A 23470-nucleotide genomic window follows, 5' to 3' on the forward strand; every position below is an offset into this window, starting at 1 on the left:
GAAATGCCATTTATGCTGGAGTTGTTGGCACTTTTAAACCAACATTTTGTGTAGAAGTAGCTGTTAATTCTCCTGGCTATTAGAAAGTGACTGAGCCTGAAAGGATCAATGAAATGACAAAGCACAGCACGGAGTGATCAGCTAATTGCTCAGAGTAGCCAGCTCTTGAAATGTGGGCTTTTCTTCAGTTGGTTACAGCCAGATTTTTTGATTTTTAGCTCATTTTGTCTTGAGTGGGGTAGGTTTTGAAAAAGGGCCTGAGTTTAGGCTGCTTAATGATGTCCTGTGTGTTTGCTACTGCATTGCAATGCTTGCTGCTTTGACTCCCTACTTGAGATTTATTTGGCTTTTGCAAGTAGAAGTATTGAACCACATTTCATGATAACCTGCTAATGGCTTGACTATGAAAACAAAACTTCATCTTGAACTTGATCTGACTTTGTAGTTTAGTGTTTTGTTTAGCATGGAAAGGATGGAAAATGTTTAAGGTTTACAATGTTGTGGGTAGGGGTCTGGGTATTGCCTTGCACCCCCTCAGTTGGCCTGTGGAAATGTGGGGTAGGATTTGTTCTTGGAACAAACAGCCTGGAGCTGTGCATCGACAAAGATGCATTTCTATTTAAGTGCTTTTAATTTGTGTTCACTGTAAGATGCTCATGTGCTTTGCCAGGACTCTCAAATGCAGCTTAGTTGTGTTGGGAATCCAAACATTTTCTGTTTTCCTGGGTTCTATTTAAACAAACAAAACCAAATCCCCAAACCCTGGTGTGGTGCATGTGTAACAAAGGAGGCCCCTTTGTTCTGGGAGCATAAAGCAGAGCATGCTTTGTCCTTTATTTTCTGTTTGGAAGCTTGTTGACTGCAGGTTTAGCCCAGCAAATGCCGGCTGTGATCCTGTTGATGATGGTTCTGTGATCCAGAGGGATCTGTACAACCTGTGTGCTCTGGGTTAGCTTTGGTCTTCACAGTGCATGTGAAGCTGGTGTTGTTTTATGGATTTTGGGGAAGGATTACATGCTACGTTTCTGTAATTCTTGCATCAGTGAGAAAAATCTGATATATGAACATAGAAAACAATCTTCAAGCTAGATGCTGAGCATTGTCACCTTGAATTGAGTATTACTTGAGCTAGTAAGCAGAATGGAAATAGTTCCTGGGTCTCCAGAAAGTGGAATATATCCACCAAACACGTAGAGCCAGCTGAGAAAAAACACTTTTTTATGATGAGTGCGTTAAAAATAATTAGTGTTTGCTGGGCAAGGGATATATTGGAGAAGGGAGCTGAAGGAGGGATCCTCTAAATCTGACAATGAATTATTCCATGAACAGGGAATCCCACTAAAACTTCTGGTTCTCCACATTGCAGGAGGAGACCAATACTTCATCAGAGAAGAAATGGTTTCGTAGGTTTCTCAGCATTCTGATGATTGTATTCCATAATTGATTTGTTATTTTTAGTGTTGTTTGGAGGCTATATTCAATTTGTCTGTAAAGATGCTTTTATTGCTGTCTTGCTTTTGGTTTCCTACCCTTGTACAAACGTACCTGGGAATATGGGGAACAATACTGAAGTGTAGGTATCTAAAGCTAGGCTGGGGGGAATGAAAGTTAATGAGAACTTAACAAGAGGTACTTTTATGTAATGTCGTTACTCTTTGTGTGTATTTCCCTTTTCTGGTTTTGAAAATAAGATAGATAAAAATTAATGCCAGCTGCTTGTTCTGAATCTCCCCTTTACTTGATCGGGATTTGGGTGCTTGGGCTGCAGGCTGGGCAGGTAGCAGAGCCGGGTGGGTTTAGAAGCATTTTGAGGCATAGAGCATTGCTGTTGAGAAGCATTTATGGCCAAAAGACAACAGCCCTAAGTATCACATCAGAAAACCAGTAACCACAGCAGCTTGCAAGCTGTTGGTTTTGGCTTCTGAGTCACAACTGAGCTCTGCCTGTTGAAAGAAAGCAGCAAGGCTCTGGAGCTCCTGACCTTGGAGCTGCCTTTCCCCAGCTCACATCTTAGCCCCCTCCTTCGCTACACCCGTGGGTTCTTGTCCTGTCCCTAGCGTAGTGCCAGAGGGTGCCGATGCTGGCAAGAACTTATTTTTGTCTTCCTTTTGTACTGTGAGATCCTGAATGGACTGAGAGGAGCAAAGGCTGTGCAAACCTTAGGAGTAATTCTGTTGTGGTTTTTTTTGTTGTTTTTTTTGTTTGTTTGTTTGTTTGTTTTTGTTTTTTTTTGTTTTTTTTTGTTTTTTTTCTAGGTGGTAGTTGGGTAAAACTTGACCAGTCTTGAGAATTGGTTGCCCTCCTCTCTTGCATCTTGAGTCCAGTAATATTTTTATAACGCGTGTGTTGATAGAACGCTGTGGGGTTTTTAAAGCAGTTTATGAAACCTAATTGTGTTTCCAAAAGTTGGAAATAGTCATGCTTAATATTAAAAGCTACAGGAAATTTTATATTTTTTTTTTGGCAGAAAAAAAAAAAAGTGAGCCAGGTCCCTCTTCCCTATCTATCAGGGAACAGCTCCTTTGGCTGATGAATGAGCTTTGGTAGCATCAGACAGTTTTAGCAGAGCCTTGGTAGCTGAAACACGATACTGATGTTTAAATTATATTTGCAGGGCCCAGGAAGGAGCCTGATGGTTGGTGAAGGCTCCCAGGAGGGGCTGGGGGCGTGCAGTGGGCAATGGGAAACCTTGAGAGTGGCACTGGGATGACTCGAAGGTTATCTCACCAGATCACTGCCTGAGAGAGAGAATTTGGGATTGTCCCATGGCCCAGTCTGTTTTGCTTAGTCTGTGTTAGTTTCTTAAAATTCAAAATTTAAGAAACTTTTGGCCCCTTTGTAGCCCCGCAGGGAATTCAGGCGTCAGCTCCGCAACAGCAGCAGAGATCCCAAGGGAAGCACTTCATGCCGCAAGGCACAGGGCTGTTGCTCAAAAACACCCAGCTACAAATTTGGCAGGATTTGGCACTCATAAAGAGCCAGGCCCAAAAAGTGTGGGATGTGACAAGCGAGGCGGCTTTGACCTCCCCTGCCTTCACCCACTCCGGCCGGCTGGAGGCGAGCAGAGTCTCTGGGTGCTGCTCCCCTTCCCCGCAAACCAACCAGACACCAACCCGCCGAGCTCCCCGTCGCTCTGCATCTGCAAAACCCTCCCAGCCTCCTGATCCGCATTACTTCTCGAGAAGCCGATTGCAAACTCAGGGTTAAAAAGCAAAAGCTTTTTTTTTTTTTTTTTTGCACAGTGCGTCTGCGGCTGGGAGGAGGGCTCGGAGCAGCGGCGGCGCGGCCGCGTTGGCTGTCCCAGAGCCCCTGGCGAAGGCCCCACTTCCCTGCACGCCAGCTTGGCTTGCAGGAACCGCAGCGGCGCCCGGCCCCGCGCCGTGTTTACGGAACCAGCGGGGCTGCAGCCTGCTTGCGTGGGGAGGCGGCGTGCGGCCGAGGGAGGGTCACAGCACATGCTCAGTCCTGGCAGTCCGAGGGCGAAGTTTCTGCGTTCTGCGTGCGGGCTTAGGTCATAGCACAAGCTCAGTGAAAGCTCGCTGAGGTCTCGCAGCCTGCATGTGCCTCCATTTTGAGTTGGTAGAGTGGAAAAGGCAGAGTTTGAGCTCTTGACTAGGGGGTTCGGGAATACAGCTAAGCCCACCAGAGCCTGTCATAGTCATGGATGATCCATTCAGCCCCTGCAGGTAGGCTGCATCGCTCTGGCCTCCCCTAAGCAAACGATGATTATTATTTTTTTGCTGTTGTTTGTGACTTCTGCAATGTTTCTGAAATCATGTCATTGCTCGTGCATGTTCCCCAGGACCCCGTAATCCCACCGGCTTCGCTGCGCAGCTGGGTCGTGCGGTGCATGAGGGCGCTGAGCGGGGGATCCGCTGGCTCAGGGCTGCATGGAGCAAAAACGCTGAAGCTCTTCGGGCTGGCTGTTTTATTTTTTTTTCTCCCCCCTCCCTTCGTGGTGCAGTTTTGATTTCGGTCGTGCTGTCTGCATGCCAACCTTGTGGCAGGGCTGGAGGGAGCTGCAGAAGCAGCCTGCAGGATGCAGCGTTCCCAAAGCAGCTGCCGGGGAGCACTTGGGCCCACAGCAGCCGGTGCAGGGAACATTTTGGGAGGCTCAGAGCCCGGCCAGCTGTGGGTGTGTGGTTATGGGCACGGCCGAGGGGCAGCGAGCAGTCGGGTGTTTCCTGAAGGATTAAAAATCCAGGTAGCCAGCGTAGTTCTCCTTGCTTGTCAGTCACATGCAAATAGGACTCGTGCATCTCTGCCTGGAGAGCCTTCTCGCAGGGAAGCTGCAGCCACAGCCGCCTTACCCAGCCAGCAAAATGCTCAGGGCTTTTATCCTCCTGCTGAGCAGGATGAGGACTCTGTTTAGTGTAACGATAACACGGCTGCAGCTGGCCCGAGGTCCTTGTGGGCTCGCTACAGCCGGCAGTGACTTGTTGCTGCTCTGCAGGGGGATGCTCTGCCCTGCCCCACGGGGTGTGTTGGGGCAGGGGCTGCTTCTGCTGGTGTGGGAGCACAGCCAGTACAGAGCTGTCAGGCTGGTCCCTGCTGAGCACGGTGACATCTCCAGAACCGAACAGCCCTGTCGCTGCTTCACCCACACGGTGCGTGCCACCGGGCCTCCCCTCCTGCCCTCCTCAGAGCCTGAGGAGCAGGTGATGAAGCAGGCTGCTTAATTGCACCCACGTCAGTGCTGTGTTTGTACCTGAAGTAACGTTCCCGTTGCCATTCGTATCTAGAGAGCCTAAAAATCCAGGATGCTTGCTCAGCGTGGGTCGCTGCTGAGTTTTGGCAGTGGTTGAAGCAAAGTCGTGCCCAGTGCCCCTGAACTTGTCTGGCTGAATCACTTGGTAGTTCAGTGCTGTCTCCGTAGGCTGAGGCTGGGAAGCATTCTTATTCCTAATAAAGGAGCTGCTGGAGCGTGTATGGGAACATGCTGCTGCTGTGCAGGAGCACAGGGCAACGAGAACTCATGGCTTTGCCATCCTACTCGGTCACTTACAAGCAGGAGTGAATGCATGGGAGGGGTGCAGAGCAGTCTGCTTGGTGCTGGTCCTCAGCGATCGTTTGTGCACGCATTAAAAAAGGATGTGAAGAAAAAATGCCTCTTGTAACTTGAAATGAGAACTTGGTCGTGCTTATTTTTGACGAGTATGAGGTTACGTTAAAATGGCACGGGTGGGCAAAACTAGAAACACCTCTGGGTTGTTACGAAACGAAACGCGGTTGTCAAATCCAAGTGTTGTGTTTGGCAAAGCAAATCCTGCTGGAACGATAGGCCAAATGTGGTGTCCTTTGCTTAATCACTTGGCACGTGAGAGCTTGTGGATGCAGCATTGGCTGTGTCAGCCCCCAGAGCCCCCTGCTGAACGATGTCCCTGCTGTCAGTGCTGGGCCAGTGTGGAATCGGGAGGTCCCTGCCCCCAGCACATGTATCGGGGTGTTTTTTTCCTTGTACTCTGCTTGCTGCAGACCTTTGGTGTTTCTGAGATCTCAGTTCTCAAAAACCACCACCACCAAAAAACAGCAGGCAGCTTGCTTCTGCCTAAGCTACCAGTGGTGCTGGCAAGATATTCAGTGTGCTGCAGGGACCCCTGGCCTTGCTCAGTGTGTGGGATTGCCCTGCAGCTCCTGCTCACGGTGAATTTTTAGGCTGTGGGTGCCCAGAGGGTTTTCTCCAGCTGGGAGCCTGGTGCTAGGAGCTGCTTGGAGCTGCAGCTCTTTCACCCCACCCTGGTCGAAGATGTAGATTTATGAGGGGAAGTGCTTATATTCTGTCCTTTGGGTGAAGAAATGCTGACCGAGTACTTGATAGCTGAATTATTTTTTTTTCTGGCTTCATTTTTGCTTCTTTCAAGGCTGTAGATCAGTAAAATGACCTCTCCCCCCCTTCCTTCCAGTCCTCTAGGCTGTGATTTGTTTTAATTAGAGCTTTGTATTTCCAGGTCAGCATGGCAGGATTAGAGCTATCTTGAAGCTTGCTTTGTGCTTTGCATTCTTCATGCTCAGCACCTTTAACCTGTGCTGTTGTTCCCTCGTGTTTCTGCCCTGCAAAGAAGCTGGAGCTTGGTGTTGCCCAGCAAGCCAAGAGACCGAGCAATAGACCTGGTCTCAATGAAGCATCATAGAAAGAAATAAAACTGTCCGATTGCTGCCTGGTCCTGCTGTCCTGCATATACAGTGGCTGTGCTGAAGGAGTGATGCTGATGCAGTGTGTAGTGCAATCCAGTGGCAGTTATTTGTTGTGGGAAGTGCGAAGGTATTGCCCTGCCATTTTAGAAACTGTACAAGGTAAACACTTCAAGCAACATGATTTCATGTGGAACTCATTTACATATTTACTTCTCAGCGTAAGTGTTGCTTGTAAGCCAGTAACGTTCTGGTGACTCAGAACTCTGCGTGAGATTTCAGAAATTGTGAAAACAAACCAAAATTTTAGAAATGAAACTTTAGAAATCTCATGCAGACCAGCTAAAAGAGAACCTCAGATCATGCAGGGGTTTCTACTAACTCGTTCTTTTGGCTCTGTGCTCAAAGCACAATGTTACCCACGCAGGTGACCCCTCGATGGAGAGGATGCTGCTGTCCTTGCAGGAGCCCCTTGTCATGGTGGCTCTGCCCCAGCCACTTCCATCGCGCCTTTTCAGTAGAGAACAGTTGTGAGGAGCGGGTAGTCTCACTTCTTGAACTGAAACCCGTCGCAAAAATAACATTATCTTGAAAAAGCTTTCCCTGTCTGACTCAAACTTCTGCAAGTACTTCCTTCCTCAAACAGCAGTGGATGCAGACAGCCCAGTCCTGCGCTTCCTTCAGGTCTGCCTCCGCGCTCAGCTGGCAGGTTGGAGCTTGTGCTGGGGATGGAAATGTTGGGACATGTTGGTTCATTCCTGCTTTAGATTGAGCAATCTCGAGAGATGTTCCCACATGAGTTTATTTGGCTGAAATACAGGTTTAATTTTTTTTTTACTCGGAACACAAAATTGCTTCTGCGTTTTTTTATTATAACCCATTACTGTGCACTAGGGTATAAATGAAACTGAGGCTACTAGAGGCTGAGTGCTAACAAGAATATTTTCTGAGCACTAAGATGTCTAGAAAAGAGATTTTTAAATCTTGATTAAAAAAAACCTACGTTAAGACACAGGTGCATGCTGGGCACATGAAGTTGTGTAAATTCAGGTGAGATTTCTGATGGTAGGAAGTCATTGTTGGAACAAGTTAGTGAGCTGTTTAATCTGCAGGTTGAGATATTGTGTACCCATGTACCGAGGGCGAAATCATGTGCCTAATCTTTAAGCAAGAGCTGCTCTTTGTTTAGAAGGAGGAAAGAAAAAGCCAACCGTGTTATTCTCGGGCACCCAACTTGCAGGTTTGTAGTTCTTTGGTTAACGTTTGAATGTCGTGAGTTTGGTTGTTCCATGTGTGTTTTCACTGCGTGGCATGAGCACGTAGCTGGCAGAGGAGCCCGCCTGGGTCAGAGCGAGGATCCATGTGGCTCAGGGACCATGCGCAGGTGCCCGGGGAAGCAGGAAGAGGGCTGGGAGATGCTGCCCACAAGCACAACACAGCTCTAATTTCTGCTTTGCGTCGCTGTGCTGAAATGCTAGAGTGGTTCAGCGCTGCAGAGACACCAATGTTGGTGAGCTCTGTGTCTTTAAAGACAGAGCCTGCGTGCTGCCGAGCGAGGGAGGAGCGTGGCAAAGCGAGCTCAGTTTTGTCGTGGGGATGCACAGAATAAAATGAAACAACGTCCAGCCGAGTGAGCTCCTCGGTGGGATGCCAGGCAGCCTTCAGGCCCCACTAAGCTCTTTTATAACCAGCTGAAGTTGGCCTGCAGTAACTTCCTTCTCTCTGGTTTTGTCCCCCTAGAGATGGAGCAGAATGATCCTTGCCAGATGTTTTTAAAACTGCTTCTGAAGACTATTTTTTTAATCTGGCATATAGGAGCATTTGCTTAAGAAGATTTATTTAAAACAAACAAAAACAAACAAAAAAGTCTTTTTCTTAAAACTTTCAGAGTGACGTCAAATTTTTACTTACTCTACAGAAATCACAAATATCCAGGAATTGCTTCTTGCAATTCTCAGGTGTCACACCTGAGTTTACATAATGCCAGTGACTTTTTGGTTACATCAGTGTAAAGTGTGTGATTGCAATCCATAATTAATCTGTCTGAAATTGATGTCATCTCATCTGGCTCTGAATTTTAGTAACTTCTTTTTGCTGAGCTTAATAACTAAACCAAAATCTCCTAAGATTCAGTATTTAGTGCTAAATATTTGTATTCCTTAAAAAACAAAACAAAGCAAAAAACAAAACAAAACAAAAAAAAATCAAAAACACACACACAAGCCAACAAAAAAAATCTGTGTATCCTACTTCTAAGCTGTTTTTCCTGCTGCAAAGAGGATGGGAAAAACTTTTTGGGAGGTCACTTGTGGCTGAGTATTTCCACTTGTTTATAAACAGCTTCCTGCTGAAGCGTCCCTCTGGCTTACAGATCACCTCGTATACAGAATCGGGAACGACTACGCCAAGAGTGGTTGAAGAGGTAGCGCAGGAAGTTGTCCTACATGTGCGGTTTGGGCTGATTTTTACATAATTGTTTTAAATGACAGTAGTATGAAGCTGTTTCCATCTTGTCTGAGCTGTGGCTGGCTGCTGGCGGGTGTTTTGGAGAGGCAGTGGCAGCACAGTGCGTGGCGGGGAGCAGTGAGTGCGTGGTGGCTGCAGCAAAGTGCAGCTGAGCCATGGCCCATGGGTGGGTGAAAGCAGCTGGGGAGGTCCTGGGGAGGACTGCAGCTGGTTTGGTGTGGCTGTTGCTCAGCATCAAAACCACGCGATTACTGCATAGCTCGAGTCTTGCTGAACTTTGGTGGCTTAAAAAAAAGGGAAGCATGAAAACAGCAGTCTCTCAATTTCGGAGACAAATTTCGGGAGCTGTCCCCGAGCCTGCTGGCTTCAAGGGCTGCCCTGGAGCCACGGCAGGGCCAGCACAAAGGTAGGACGGTGCAGAGAGGCACTGCACACAGGTCTGCAAACACATCTAAACCACCTCGAAACTCAGCAGAGTTTTGCTGGGTATTTCCAGCCTGGAAACCAGCAGCCTGAGAGCGTTTGGTGCTGCAGATCCTGATCCTGAGTCGTCTCAAAGCCGACCTGAAGTGTTTCATGGTAGCTCAGTCCCTCTCCCTTGCCTGTCAGGAGCAGGGGCTGAGCCAGCTCTGGTGCAAGCGATGCCCGGCACTGGCAGGAGGGCAGGTGACTAACGGGGCTTCGCTTCTTTCTCTCCTGGAAGCCACACAGGAGCTGGTGTTGGCAGCCTCCCCTGTCCTCCTCCTTTCCCCAGCCAGTAAATGAAAGCCCTGCACCGCCCTGTGCTGCCTCCTCTTCCTTTCCCTTCCTCACCCCTGAACCACCATCTCTTGGCAGCGCTGCTTTTGGCCTCGAACCACCAGCCTCCCCCGAGGCTTCGGATCAGGCCCAAGCGTTCCTGAGCTCAGCATCCCCCAGCTTCACCCCGCTGCTCTGCTCCGGAGGCTCCTCGCCTCCTTGATATGCAGTCGCAGGCTTCCATCTCCTCTCCGAGCAGCCCCTGTTTACTTTGCAGAGCACAACGTTGCCATGGCAGCGGGTTACTTTTCAAAGGGAACATCTTGTCATTATATTTAATCCACTGCAGCTGAAGAGGACTGAAATATTAAGTTGTTGTTGCCATGGATACTGCTTTGTTACATCCGTTCCTTTTGTGTCAGATTTCATACTCGGCGTTGGGTCCTCTTTTTTCTTCCCCGCCGAATAAACACGGGGCGCCTCTCCATTATTCTCGTAATTGCGCGCCAGCAAGATAATTTAGCTTCCAAGTCTACGGCGCGTTTTAGTTTCCACAGGGAGAATTTTCTGTCCATTTGCAAACCCATTCCCAGGGAGGTGGGAGCTGCCTGCAAAGCGCTCTGCAGGTCGCGCGCCCTCACCGAGCCACCAGCTCCGTGCGTGGGCCAAGTGAGCTCCCCGCACAGCAGCTCAGCCCATACCTTGGGGGGTGCCTTTGGGGTAGAAATATAATCAGGCAATGTGAAACAAGTGATAAAAAGGCACAACAGTTTCTCTCCTGGCATGTTACTTGCACGTGAAGAATTGTGGTCGGACAGCCGCGAGGTTTCCCAGCGAACTCTGCACGAGCGCCGCTACGAGCACGGGTCCCAGCCAAGGTTTTGCTTTTATCTTCGCAGCTACTAACAGGATGCTACAGCATGTGCTGTCTTGATTCTCAGATCCTTCATTATTCATATTCAGTGTGATGCAAATGAGGGAAATGGGAGTCGGGGGATATTTAGATGTTTTTTTTCCTACCTACCCAGAAAGTGGCTTTACCTTTCTGGTAAAACACCCAACTGATTCGTGCAGCCTTTGGCTTGTGCGAGGCATTGTAGCTGCATGGACATGTTTCAGGTTTGGCTTGCACTGACTAGTAGGGAGGTGCACGGCTGTAAAATGGATTCTGGGAATCGAGGAAGAGCATCAGCATTTTCCTGGCGGCTTCCCCTTTGTTCCTTACAGGGACAAATCCTGACACCCCGTAGCTGTAAAAAAAAAAAAAAAAAAAAAAAAAAAAAAAAAAAAAAAGTGCATCACAAGATTTCATTTATAGCTCGGTTGTAGGTACAAAATGGGCTTTCTGCTTGAGTCATTTCTCTGCATAACCTGAAAGCCAGAGGACGGTGTCAGCTGGCCTTGCAGAAGCATCCATGGGAGGGAAGGACTTTGACACGTTCTCCCTTTCGGGAGAGTTTGGCACGTGCAGCTGCAGTGTCGATCAGCTTCCCAGGGAGGTGGCGTTGTGTAGGCATCGGGACATGAGCCTGGCTATCACAGAACCCGTTTGGAGTCCTGTCTGACAGGCCCCACTGTCACCTTGCCTTGGCTAAGGTCCCTTCAGATCTGCTGCTGCGGTTTCCCCACCTATGAATAAAATTTCATTAAAAAAAAAAAAAAAGTAAATTGCAAGATGAACTCAAGTTTGCTGTGCCAGATTAAGGATAGTTCTTAGGTTTGTGCGTACCCTCCTCCTTGCCAGGAGGGGAAAAGGGTTAAAACCTTTAGATGGAAGATGTCTGTTTAAGTACGCACAACCTGGAGGCAAAGAACAATGTTGGTCTTGACCCTGAATTTCTTTCTGGTCCTAAAAACTTACTTTACAGGCATCTTGGAGGGCGATGGAGGTTTTCTGATGGTAGCTGTGTTCAGTACCCTAAGTACCGGTGCTGAGGCACAGATGCTGTTGTGGACTGGTGAGGTGGCTCTTGCCAAGAGCAGGGCGAGGAAAGAGATGGCAGCAAACGAGTGCCATGGCTTAAAATAGCCACTGGGCAAGGAGTATTCCAGTAAATCATTTTGCTGGTGTGCCTTGCTGCTTATATGGTAATCTGTTTTGATACAGAAAAAGGGTCAAAGGGCAGGCCTTAGTGATAAAGAATTTTATTTATCCTTAGTCAAAAATCTCATAGGAAAAATTCCTTCTGCCATGTCAGATAGCCTGGAAGAAATGGCATTGTTGCTGCAGGTTCTGGTAACACAAGGCTCTCTGTTCAAACATTAATAACACAAATGGCTTTTCTTTAAAATATTTTCTTTTTCCGAATGAAAATGCCCATCACAGTGTCCATAAGGAACGTGTTATCTCCATTGTATTTTTCTGTAGCTTAGCGCTTTGCGTGTTGATTGCATTACTTTAGATCTGGTGTTGAAAGAAGCAATTAATGGATCATCGCCCTCGTAAAAGTCAGAGGGATGCTCGCTGGAAGGCGATGCTCTGCAGAGCAGGCTTTAGAGCTGGCTGACTCAAGCACTGAGCAGTTCAGAGCTGTAAAGGACTGTAAAAGGGCTTTTAAGGGATCTCGACTGGAAGCCAGCATTATTTCTATATTGCGTGGCATCTAAGATTCAAACGGAGGGTGATGTGCATCCCTTCATCAGCTGCCTGGTGCTGTTTGTGACTTCAGATCACACTAGGGAATTACCCTTGGCTCCAGCAGTGTGACTAAAACCTTCCAGACTTGTCCCATTGGTTTTTATCATTTGCAGTGTGGCCTGTAATATCCTGAGTATATTTTTTTAAAATAATTTTCGCTTCTCTTCCATTGTCATTGCAAATGCAATGACAAAAAAACACAGACCATAATCCTGAGTTTCATTAATCATACTTCGTTCTCATCACTGGTTTTTCTTTTTGTATTAGGAGGCTAAACAGTACCCAAGGTGAAATCAGAGTTGGACCCAGTCATCAGGTAAGGGATTCTGTTTGTATTTTAATAGCTAGAGGACGTGGTTCTCGGCACTTGATCTGTTCAGCGGACACATTTAAAATTGTATGCGCTCAAATACTCTGAATTTCTGAGAGTAATCATGAGTTTCCTTGAACTCCTTAGCTTAGTTAATGAGATTAATCTGTCAAATGTTGATATTCGAATGATTTTTACTAGTGAAAGTGCTGTTGGATCGATTCTAGACTCAGATTGAAAGAATCTAACTACTGGAAGTTAAGAAGGAAAAAACCCAGCTGTTGTTGGGCACATTCTGGAGTTAAAAATGAATGCATTCTCAGCTGATTTTCACCAAACAGTATGTTAATTGACTATATAAAAAACAAAACAAACAAACAAAAAAAAACTTGTTTTGGTATTGTTTTCCAGTTGTAGTCAAAGTAGATGTTTTAATTTTCATTTTTGTGGTAAAATTGTCAAGTTGGTAGTTTGTTACCGATGGCATTTGAGGTCCCTTTCATGAATCAATGTGTTTGAACAAAATGGACTTCTCTTAGGAGTAAAAAAGCATCAGGTTTCCAAGAAAAAGATGACAAACTTGAAAGGTAGGGGAACTTAAAACCTGCAAAAGACTTTCCTGAACAGCAAATCTGTTGAGGTACACCTATATTTTTATGCACATGTTCATCTCTTAACCCAGGACATGGTGTGTGTAATTGTGCCTGTTGTTACAGCTGCCACCAATTTAGAATTCGCTTTGAATTTGATTTCCCTCTTCCATTTGTGACTGTGCTCTTTCTGGTGTCATCTCTGTGGCTCTGCATTTTCTCCTTGACCCATGCTTTCATTTGCAGCCTGTACATGCTCTCTTCATATTTTTACGTGTTAAACAGACTTTGGGCAATGGTGGCACTTAGGCATTAGAGTTGTGTGTTTAGTCATTCATCAGTTGTCTTAAAATGAAAGCAGTGTTTGTAATTAGGGCAATTTTGACAGCTGCTAGGGGTAGACCTCTTTCTAAATGCCCTCTCATGCCCTGCCATGTTCTAACAGCACCATGATGTTGTCTCCTACTGTCAGGCAAGATGTTAGCGGGTCCTTGCCCTTTTGTCCTGCATAATTTTGACACAAAACAGCTTAAATTCTTTTAAAATAGGAAGCATGGTAATTCTGGAGGATTATTGAAATACAGCTCTTACATCCATACTCTGTAGAAGTTGCAGTATAGTATTTGATTTGTACTTCCCAGGAAGTTTTTAATGGAATTAAACAACTTTCTGATGCTGTAAAGAGAGGATAAGCTTTAATTTTCAAGATGGAAAACCCCAGTAGTATTGTTTGTTTGTCTCTGAGAAGTAAAAAGAATTGCAGGTTCTTAAAACTGGTGCCTTAATTCATTTGGGCTGTTAAAATTTGAGAAATCATACCGAATGTGTTCAGGCACTGGGAAATAGAAGATATTCCTTCTGTCCTTCATGAGCATGGGAAATAATCTGCTCTTACAGCATTAACAACTGTTCTGGTGGGTTTTTGGTGGATAGCTGGCTTGTAAGGCCAGGGCTGTCACTGGGAACAGTCTCCTCGGCCTCTGGGGCTGCCTTTGTACCATCCCACCGCTGGATTTTTTGCATCCACATGATAAATATTCATCCAGAGTCCATTTTCAGTCTTGTTAAACAACTAGTGATAGTCACTGTTTGTGTAATTTAATCCTCGAGGATGCTTTGTATTTAGAGGAAAAAAAGTTCTTGTCAATTAAACCTGTATTATTCTTTCTATTAGTCATAATAAGAGTACTATAAATGATACTTCCAAAACAACCTTCATTTCAAATTGTCATGTAATGTTTTGGCAGGTAGTAATCAGCTGTGCTGGAAGATATAATTGCCAGGTACAAGTCTGGATGGAGAAAAATAGAATGAAGGAAGGTCCACAGTTACCGAACACTGCTAATTTTTGCTGGCTCACTAGTTCAGCATTTTGAAGTTGCACAGTTCTTTTATTATATGCTGAGCATCTGTGTTTCTGGCTAGTGTCACCTCCGACAGGATGTATTCTCATCCTGTTAATTAGTGTAAGGTTTAATCTTATGAGATACTGATGGTGGATTGCAGGTTTTGGCTAGGAGGGAAGGTAGGAAGTCGCATTGAAGATTTTTGCTGTGTTGTCTTGCAGTCTCATTCATTCGATGGGAGGTGTGTGAACAGCCTCTGCTACGCCCAGAGCTCTGTTAGCTCTGGATATGGGCACGCTTCTGCCTTCCCGAGAATGAGTTATATGCAGGAGAAGCCAGAAACACCCCCATAACAACCCTGAGGTCTGATGATTTCTGCTGCCTTCCTTTTCCTTAAATTCTGCGTTGCAGAGGGTACAGGACTGCTGTTTGTTTTGATGCAGATGTTAAACGACTGCTTGTAACAGCAAGTAAAGATGCAAGTGGAGCTAAATGCTTTGGAGAATTGCAATTATTGAAGTTCATGTAGGGAAGAGGGTTAGTGGGTCTCTACTGAATGCTGTTCTCTGGAAACTTCTGGCTAGCAGCTAATCAGAGGTTTTTGAAGAGGAAGTTGCTCTTAGGAGGAACTCAGGTAATACCGAGCTTGTTCCTAGGGCGCGCAAGGATGAGCACCAGTTTGTGAAAGCCCCTTGGTTGCTAGAAGGAGGTTGGTAGCATGCAGAGCTCGCACAGAAATCGATGTCCTCGTGGTGTGATGCCTGCTCATCCTTTTCCCGAAGAGAAGCTCAATGACACAGCCACTTTCCCAGGGAAGAAGTAAAATAAAGTACAGATTAAAGAGCAGAACATGAAAGACATCTGAACCTGTGACTTGTAATTACTGGTTATGTATAAACGTTGCCTCTCAAATATGTTTAGTGTTGTAAGTATAGGAGGTAATTATAGGGCTTAAAAGCTGTTTCCGAAGAGGCTCTCAGCTATCTCATCCCATTGCAGTAGATGACTAAAGATGCTAATTGGGTCTCTGGATACAGTGCAATGCTTCCTTAGAGGCAGGGTTCATTTCACTGGGCTATCTTACTTTCAGGTAATTTCTTTTTCTCTTTGGATTCTTAATAATTTAAAGAGGATTTTGTTAAAACTTAATGTCAAATGTATAATTTTTTTTAACCTGAGGTATCAAAATAAAACACATGCTAGCCATATTCTTGTTGTCTTGTATCGTTATAGCAGTATGTTTTAGCCTGGCAAGGAGGAGTTGTAACAGCATCTTTTTGACAAATGAAATCTGTCTTTCACAGTAGATTGTCGAGCAGTATTTTATTTTAGTATAGGTGAGGACTATATATATGTGGTTCAGAATGGCTTAATTCCACACTGGCATTTCTGCAGGCAGGATTGCACGTGGTATAAATATAGAAGGGCTTCACTGCTGCTGGACTGGGAAGTGGTTTTAATCCCATGTGACTTGCAGACAATGAACTGCCCTTTCAGAAGGGCTCCTGGATAAAGTGGATAGATCTTCATGACTCAGTTTCCCCATAAACTTCCAAAATGTGGATCTAATCTCTTCACTGTTTGTTCCACAAACATCTTCCATCTATGAGTTGGGATTATTCCAGAGAGCTTACAGACTTTGGTACTAATAACGTTTGTGCATCCTCCTAACATTGACAACTGCAATGACTGTATGAACTCTTTTTTTTGTTTTGTTTTTGTTTTTTTTTCCTAGGCTAAGCTTCCTGATCTGCAGCCATTTCCTTCCCCAGATGGTGACACGGTGACCCAGCATGAAGAGCTTGTGTGGATGCCGGGGGTCAACGACTGTGACTTACTCATGTACCTTCGAGCAGCAAGGTAATTACAGCCAGGACACTCCCCGTGTCTTTAGAGTGCCCTAGCGGACATTTGGGCTGCCCCCTTGTGCAACAGTTGGCTATGGTCATTCCTTCCTAGTATTTTTTTTTTTTTTTTTTGGTTTAACATGGCAGTCAGCTGGGTAAATGGAAACATTCAGTCCGATACACGGATGCGCTGGTTTGACAATGCTGGGCAAGCAGAATCACTTTTCAGTTATATACAGAGTTTTAGTATGCCTGCAAGATTAATTAGATAAAGAAATATCAGACTTTTACACTAGTGGGCCTCGTAATTCAGAATGTGAGTAAATGAATTACTTGTAGCTTGCAAGAATTCAGAGATGTTGGGAATCTGCAGTTTAAGCCAGCTTTGTAACATAATTAAACTACATTTGCAATAACAAGTTTGCTGTCTCTGGCAAGACTGTGCCCTCGTGCCTGTAGGTTACATCTCCCATAGTCCCAATCACGCTATGGGACTACCGCAGTGCAGATTTTTAATTAATGCAATCCACTTTGCATTGGAATTATTTCATATGTTGAGATGACTTGGGTCTGTAAAAAATGGTAGCATTCATGCGGTGCCTCATTTTACTTATTTATGCAGTTTTGCAAGGCCCTGAAATTTGTGATTTAAAATGTAAATGTACTATTTCTGTATTGCATGATGATGATGATTGCATGATATTGCATCAAACAGAAGCTGAAGAATTTAAACTTTTTTCCCCTCGAACTCTAAAGGAGCATGGCAGCTTTTGCAGGCATGTGTGATGGAGGATCCACAGAAGACGGTTGTGTTGCAGCCTCCCGTGATGACACTACACTTAATGCACTCAATACAGTAAGTATAAGGAGCTGCTGTACAGATGAACTCTTTGCATTTAGTTCTTGACTGCTTTAAGCAAGAAATGCATAAAATATTTAGGAGGTAAAACTGATTTTGGGATGACACCACTAGTAAGTCAGTAGCCTAGTCTATAACAGCTTTGTTTCAAACACCACCCAGGTTTCAAAGACCTAAACCTGCACTGTTCACTCTAAGTTCACTAAAAATTTAATGATAATCTTTGGGGTGATGCCTTTAAGATTTGAGCACGTGTGAACATTCAGTGTAGCAAGCTGCTCAGGTCAAGCCCACCAGCTGGAAGGGTTGCTCGCTCAGCTGACACCTGCCCTGGCCAAAGGTGCTTTCATTCAGTCCACCTAGCTGCTGTGTGAAAAACAATCGTTATTTCATCTCAGGGCACTGAGTTTTCCTTCTATATATATTGCTCTGTACGTGGTAATCACTGTCTGAAGTTTTTCCCACATGTAATTCAGCCTTCATTATTAGTATTTAGCTGTGTGTATGTGCAGTTCCCTTGCATAAACATAATGTGTGTAAATAAACTGTTACTGAGTGGTTATATAGACGTGTGTATGTTCAGATGTTCACACGGTTGCAGCACAGCCACAGTAACTGTTTTGGGGAAGGTGGGGATCACTGACACCCGTAGATCATGATACGTGGAATGGTGTTTTAAGGTTCAAGTTGAAACAACCTGTCTGTCATCCCGTGTTTCTCAGTAGCAGAGCGAAATCTCTTGGCTTTGTATTCCCCAGAGCCCTGTGGGCAGCTTCTGGAGAGTTGTGGTGGTAGTGACTGTAAGCTGACCTTTGCATCTTCGTTGTTTCCTTCCTCAAATATAATAAAAGGAATTAAGTATAAATGGTCATCTGTTACTCTGAAAAAAACACATGGACAGATCTGCTGACTGTACTGACAGTTCTTGTTCTGCCTCTTTTTATGCCACCTTTTATGCACAAAACGTATCTCAGGGGCTTGAACAGTTGAGTTCAGGAGCCACGTGAAGATCATTGCAACAAGGAGTGGGTTATCTGTTTAGAGGTAGTACTGGAGGCATACTGGTCTTTGGTTTTATTAAAGTGAGAAGAATTGACCTTATCAAATTAATCACATCTATTAAATCTATTACCTTTTGTTTTTATTTCCATTTCTGTCTGATTACATGCCTTTTAAGGAGTACATCAGTTTTTGTCTGGTTTCCTGCAGCACAGGAGTAGGATAGGATTAAGACCTAAAATATGCCCTTGTAGTATTTATACGGTAAATGGCAATAGCACGTTCATTCTGCAAAATGATTGAGATATAGTCAATACACTTGCATGTTTAACCAGCTGAAATCCAAGATGAAATTTTGTACCCAAATTAAATGCTTGTTCTCACTTCCAGATCTGCAAAGTCAAGTGTTATTTCTCAGTTAGCTTCGCAGCGCACTTCAGAACCGAGATGAATACATAAATCTTACTCCTTTGCTCCCTTTACTTAAGGCAAACCAGCGTGTTAAAGATTTTTATGCTGTTGAAGAATTGCAGCTAAGTCTGTATTGCACATCCGCTTCGGTTTCTCATCTGTTTTACATGTTATTTCCTTCCTTTCCCTTGGGATAAATGCCATCTGGTTCTGGTGTCTTACTGCTCTGGAGTATTCTAAGTTGTTCCCTGACATCCTTCTTAGAGACTCAAATCTCTGCTAAGGCCAATAATCATCAAAGAGCTTTTGGAATTGGAATTTCTTTCCTCTTGTCATCTATAATAAAAGACTACTGCAGAAAATTCATTTAACTTCACTGCTTTGCTATCGACTTTAATTAGCCCCTTTAATCCCTTGGGAGTTTATGGAGCCTGTAGTTGCACTTGTAGGCTTCTTGCATCCAAGACTTTGCTTCATCCTGATACATTTTTTCTGATCTTCTGATTCTTTTTGTATTTCTGGCACACATCTATTTTAGAAAATTGGCGCTGATTCATTTTCTGAATGGGGGAGTTTTTCACATTTGTGAAATAAAAGCACTATGCAAACTCTTAATGCCAACAATACGTTGAAGAAGCTGGATTGTTTTTGTGTCAAAAATACTTTTAACTGTTGTTGTCGTGGCTCCCGCCACGTATCACATCTTAACGTCTAACAGCAAGACTTAGCCCCTGGTGTTCTTACAGTCAGCTCGTGTTAACCTTGCCTTCTTCTTCCAAGTTTCTCTTGGAAATCTGGTAGTTCATGTCCTCTCTGTTCCCCTCTAGGCTACTTTCTCTCCCTGTATTGATACCGAGTAGTTCCTACTGAGCAGAGCTCCTGAATGTGGAGTGTTGGATGTTCTTGGAAGCACCATCTGGGAGGTTTGACCTGAACTCAAAAGCCCTTAAACTTCCGTAATGGTCGTTTTATTCATGTTGCAAAACTCTACTCTGTGCGCTCCAGTTGGGGATCTCAACTTTTAGAAAGCAGTGAAAATATTTGCCTTGCTTCCTTAGAATTTTTCTAGAGAAATGTTTTCTTTCGAACAACAGTTCTGTCAGACAGTGGGTTTTAAGAAAGTTACTTATTTCTGAACCTACCCTTTTTGACTAATTTAACGGTTTAGGTGGGTGATTTGTTGTCCTGACAAAAGGTGCTCTTCTTAATCTTTCTGTTCACTGTGTATTTAAAACAGATACCAGGTTTATCTGATAAATAACTTCTGAGAACATTACCCTGCTCTGAGTTGTGTTTTTGTTTAGAAATTGTGGTGTGTAACCCAGAAAATTAATGGAAAAGCATTGATACGGTATGATTTCTTATTATGGAAATCCAATAAACTTCAGAGCAGCACTTCATATAAATCAGTCTTGACAAGCTCCTTTGGTAGTGTTTTATTTATGTAATAACAGATGCTGCAGCCCCCAAATGATTTATTGTTAATTACGGCAGATAGAAATGGAGATCATGGAAGGCCCAATGCAACATATATATCAGCTCCTTGAGGTGATCATTCACTTACTGCTTCAGGTATACCTCAACTCCTGCTCCTTGGTTGGGCCCTTGAGATTTTGTGCCACGTTTGGAGTTGTAGCCCTTGGGAAGGAAGTCAGGATTTCATTTGGAGTTCGTTGTCATCCCAGTGGGTGTTGGCTGTCATACTGAGAGGTATGGGCAAGGACATAGCAGTTCCTGAAAGTCTTTCACCATGATTTTTTATTTTTTTTTTTAGAAAGGGAGCAGCTCTTGTCTTAACTACCAGCCAACGAACAGGTAGCTGAATTTGGCTGACTTTATTAAATTAACTGTGTACTTGTGGTTTGTTTAAATACCCACCAGCCAAAGGTCTTTTTTGATGCACTAGACCTTAAAGTATTGGTCACGTAAAGTGAAAATATGCATATTTCTGGGTCCCTTCCAACTCGGATATTTTATGATATTTAGTAGGCTTTTGGTTTACCAGTTTCAGAAGTGAACTAGAGTGCGTGAAGTCATTTAACAGGTGAAATGGTAGGTGATGGAAACGCTTGCTTTTATAGCTACTCAGTTCCTCTTACCTTGTGAGCTGCAGAATCACATTGCTTCAAGTCAGAACCCTTCTGAAGTGTAAAAGGAAATAGAAATGTAAATTTGAGTTAGTCCCAAGCCTTGTTTTGGGTCACTGTGGACAACGTTACTGCCTTCAGAGAGCTGGTGTGGTTAGCCTGTTTTTGTAATTAATCCTCTGTAGCAATGCACTTTGCCTTCTTTAGCCCTTCTGGGCTTTGAGTGTGGATAGGCATCGCTTCTTAATAATCACAAAACCACCAAAAAGCCTCCAAAAAGACTGTATGTACAGGGTATCTGCGGAGATCCTTAGTTTGAAAATCGTGCAGGAGGGTCAGGACTTAATTAGCTAATTTTTTTTTTTTTTTGCCTGCTCCAAGCTAATTGAAATTTGGAAATCCTTAGAAATCATTCCCTTTCCAAGTCAGGCCAGCTTAATTAACTGTCTTATTTTGCTCACCATTCTTTACTTGCAAGCTCATTGCCCACTCTAATGACATGTTCAGTGTGGGAAGGCATCCGACACGCTGCTTTCTTCTCTTCCATAGAAGGAAGAAAAAAATCCCGAGGAATTATTTTTAAAAATGGCCAGTTGTGGTGCCAGTAAGTTTTACATGTGGATAAATTTCTTCGTAACACGTGCGTTGGTGTGTAGCCTGGCCCATCTGTAATACATACGTGGAGCAGCGGGGGGAAGAGTTCTGGTTTTCAGATGACAATAAATCCTGCACTGAAACGTGGCAGGGTCAAATTGGTGCGTGTTCAGACAAGCAGGTGAAACTGCATTTATATTCCTACATGCGTGCCCTTGTTCTCCTGTATAGCTGTAGAGGTTCCAAATCTGTCATCACGTTATGCAGCACTCCTCTTAGGAAACTCAGCACTCGGGTATTCCTTCATTGTGGGACTGAGAACTCTTTGGAGGCACGACCCTGTGTTTGGTTACGGAGAACGTCCTTCTTGTCCACTCTTCAGCGAGCAAACGGTGTCAAAACACTTAAGCAGGTTATTGTCCTGTGGCTTGCCGTGTCAGGCAACTCAGGGTAAGGTTTTCCCGTGTGATTTTGTATTGCCATAAGAAAAAAAAAGTCATAGAAGTTAAAATATTCCTATAAAAGGGCCTCAGAAGCAGAAATGATGTTGGGTTTTGCTCTCAACTCTCACATCATGTGAGGCATTAAAGAACAGGTTAAAGAACATCATTAGAAGAATGTGTGAGAGTGGCTGGTGTCCCAGGGAGCTCGATGGGAAGTTTTGCAGAAGCTCCCTGAGGCAGAGCTGTGAGTAGGAAGGAGTCGCTAGGGATTTCTTCCCCTGTCCTCATCTCACCACAAGGGTAATGCCAGAACTGCACTGAAACCATGACTTCATCTTCCCTAAATCATGGCTTCATTTTCCCTAGACAAGTAGGCAAAAACTTCTGAGGCTATTGGGACGTCATACCTAGGATCTGGGTATCCAGAGGCTGGAAGGAATGACTTTTAAATGTCTTAATGCGATGAGGTGTTACAGGAATTGGAAGATCCTGCAGATCTGAACCATCAAAGGAAGCGTTTGATGCTACAACAGAAGATAATACCGCTTAAGCTAGCGTACTGCTGCACGGAAGGAAGAGGAAAAAGTCATATGCTAATACTGTACAAATCTCTCCTTACTAATAGCGTTGTTCTGACTTCTCGTAACACTGTTACACGGGAGCACGTCATTATGAGTGACAAATGTGACAGCGTAATATCAGTTTAAGGAAATTCAGCTCTAAGTAACATGTCACCCAGACAAATTACTCCCTGTTTTAACTTGCCCTTGGACAAGATTTTCTTGTTCATTAACTACAGACAGGGTTGAAAGCATTAAAAATTATTTAAATATATGTTAGCATTTCTTATTATTACTAGTTTTCCTTTTGGATGAGTCTTCATTAACAGCTACTCTCATGGTTCAAATGAGGTAGCGCAGCACTTCAGGGGCCATCGCTGTCTGCCTGGGCGTGTCGGAGAATGAAGCCACTTCGAGTCCATGAGACAGTTTTGCCACTTTGAATTTTCACTCATCCTTATCCTTGCTCTTGGGGGAAGAAAAAAAAAACACACTACTTCTGTGCTTTATTTGTAAGATGAGTCAGGAGATCGTTCAAAAGAAACTACTGAAAGGGCTGTAAAAATGACTGTCGTGGGTACTTCCAGAAATCATTCTGGGATATATCAAATGGTCAAATTCTTGAAAGTATTTCTTTAAAATGCTCTCGCATTTAATGGTGCTACTTCTGCAGGTAACTTGCAGGGTCTTGCCCTTGTTCAGTGCTAGCAATGCAGTTGTGCTGACCCACGAAGGAGCTGCCCCAGGGAGCTCCCTCTGCTGTTCTGCGTTTTGCATCCGTGCCTTGAGCTGTTCGTGGTGGCCCGGCAGCACCCTGTGTGACAAGGGGATGCAACACAAGCATCTGGCTCTTTAATCTGCATCATTAGCATCTAGATCACTCTGTAGCAATTAGAGCTATATAGAAGCTTAAAATAGATGAGAACTAGGGGTAAAAGATGGAAGTTGCTGCATTTTAATTTTTTTTACTTTTTTCCAAAGTAGCGAGGGCTGATTTCTGTATTTTCCAAGCTGACAGATGCCACAAATCAGATATTTAAAAACCAGAGCTAGCAATAATTTTCTTCTGAAGCAGCTGTATTGATTTCTGTCACCTCCTGAACTTTTTCTGTTAGTTTCAAATTTTGTTGCAGGCCAAGCTGTTAGACAACTAGTTATAAATCACAGCTCACCAGCCAGCTCGTTGGCAAAACAAGGCTGTCAGGCAGAGGCTTTTTGTTGGATAGCTTGGGTTCTTGATTGCTTCAAGGTTTTGTTGTCCTTGGGCACCAGAGGGAGCCCAGCAAAATAGTTTCCTTGTCCAAAAGGGCAGTGTTTTTTTTTTTTTTCTCTGATCCAGATCATTCAGTGTGTGTGCAGCAGGTGGGGAGGAGTTACAATTAAAAAAAAAAAACAAAACAGGGGGGTGGATCGATGGCATTAAGGAGCATTTGGGGCCAGCCTCTTGTTG

At 44.4% G+C, this 23470-nt stretch overlaps 1 protein-coding gene across 8 annotated transcripts in view; it reads left to right on the forward strand.

Annotated features, from left to right (window-relative positions):
* Nucleotides 1-23470, forward strand: part of RERE (arginine-glutamic acid dipeptide repeats) — a 222513-nt gene that overhangs the window by 121046 nt on the left and 77997 nt on the right. For 7 of the 8 annotated variants that reach the window (XM_072026842.1, XM_027443353.3, XM_027443354.3 and 4 more), the window contains 3 exons: nucleotides 12242-12290; nucleotides 15956-16080; nucleotides 16824-16923. In XM_072026842.1, the coding sequence (XP_071882943.1) occupies nucleotides 12242-12290; nucleotides 15956-16080; nucleotides 16824-16923 (274 nt within the window). Of the gene's footprint in view, nucleotides 1-3459; nucleotides 3687-12241; nucleotides 12291-15955; nucleotides 16081-16823; nucleotides 16924-23470 lie in introns of those variants that run through there. The other variant, XM_072026845.1, reaches the window with a different exon arrangement.

Source organism: Anas platyrhynchos, chromosome 22 (genome assembly GCF_047663525.1).
Source record: "Anas platyrhynchos isolate ZD024472 breed Pekin duck chromosome 22, IASCAAS_PekinDuck_T2T, whole genome shotgun sequence".
Taxonomy (NCBI): Eukaryota; Metazoa; Chordata; class Aves; order Anseriformes; family Anatidae; genus Anas; species Anas platyrhynchos.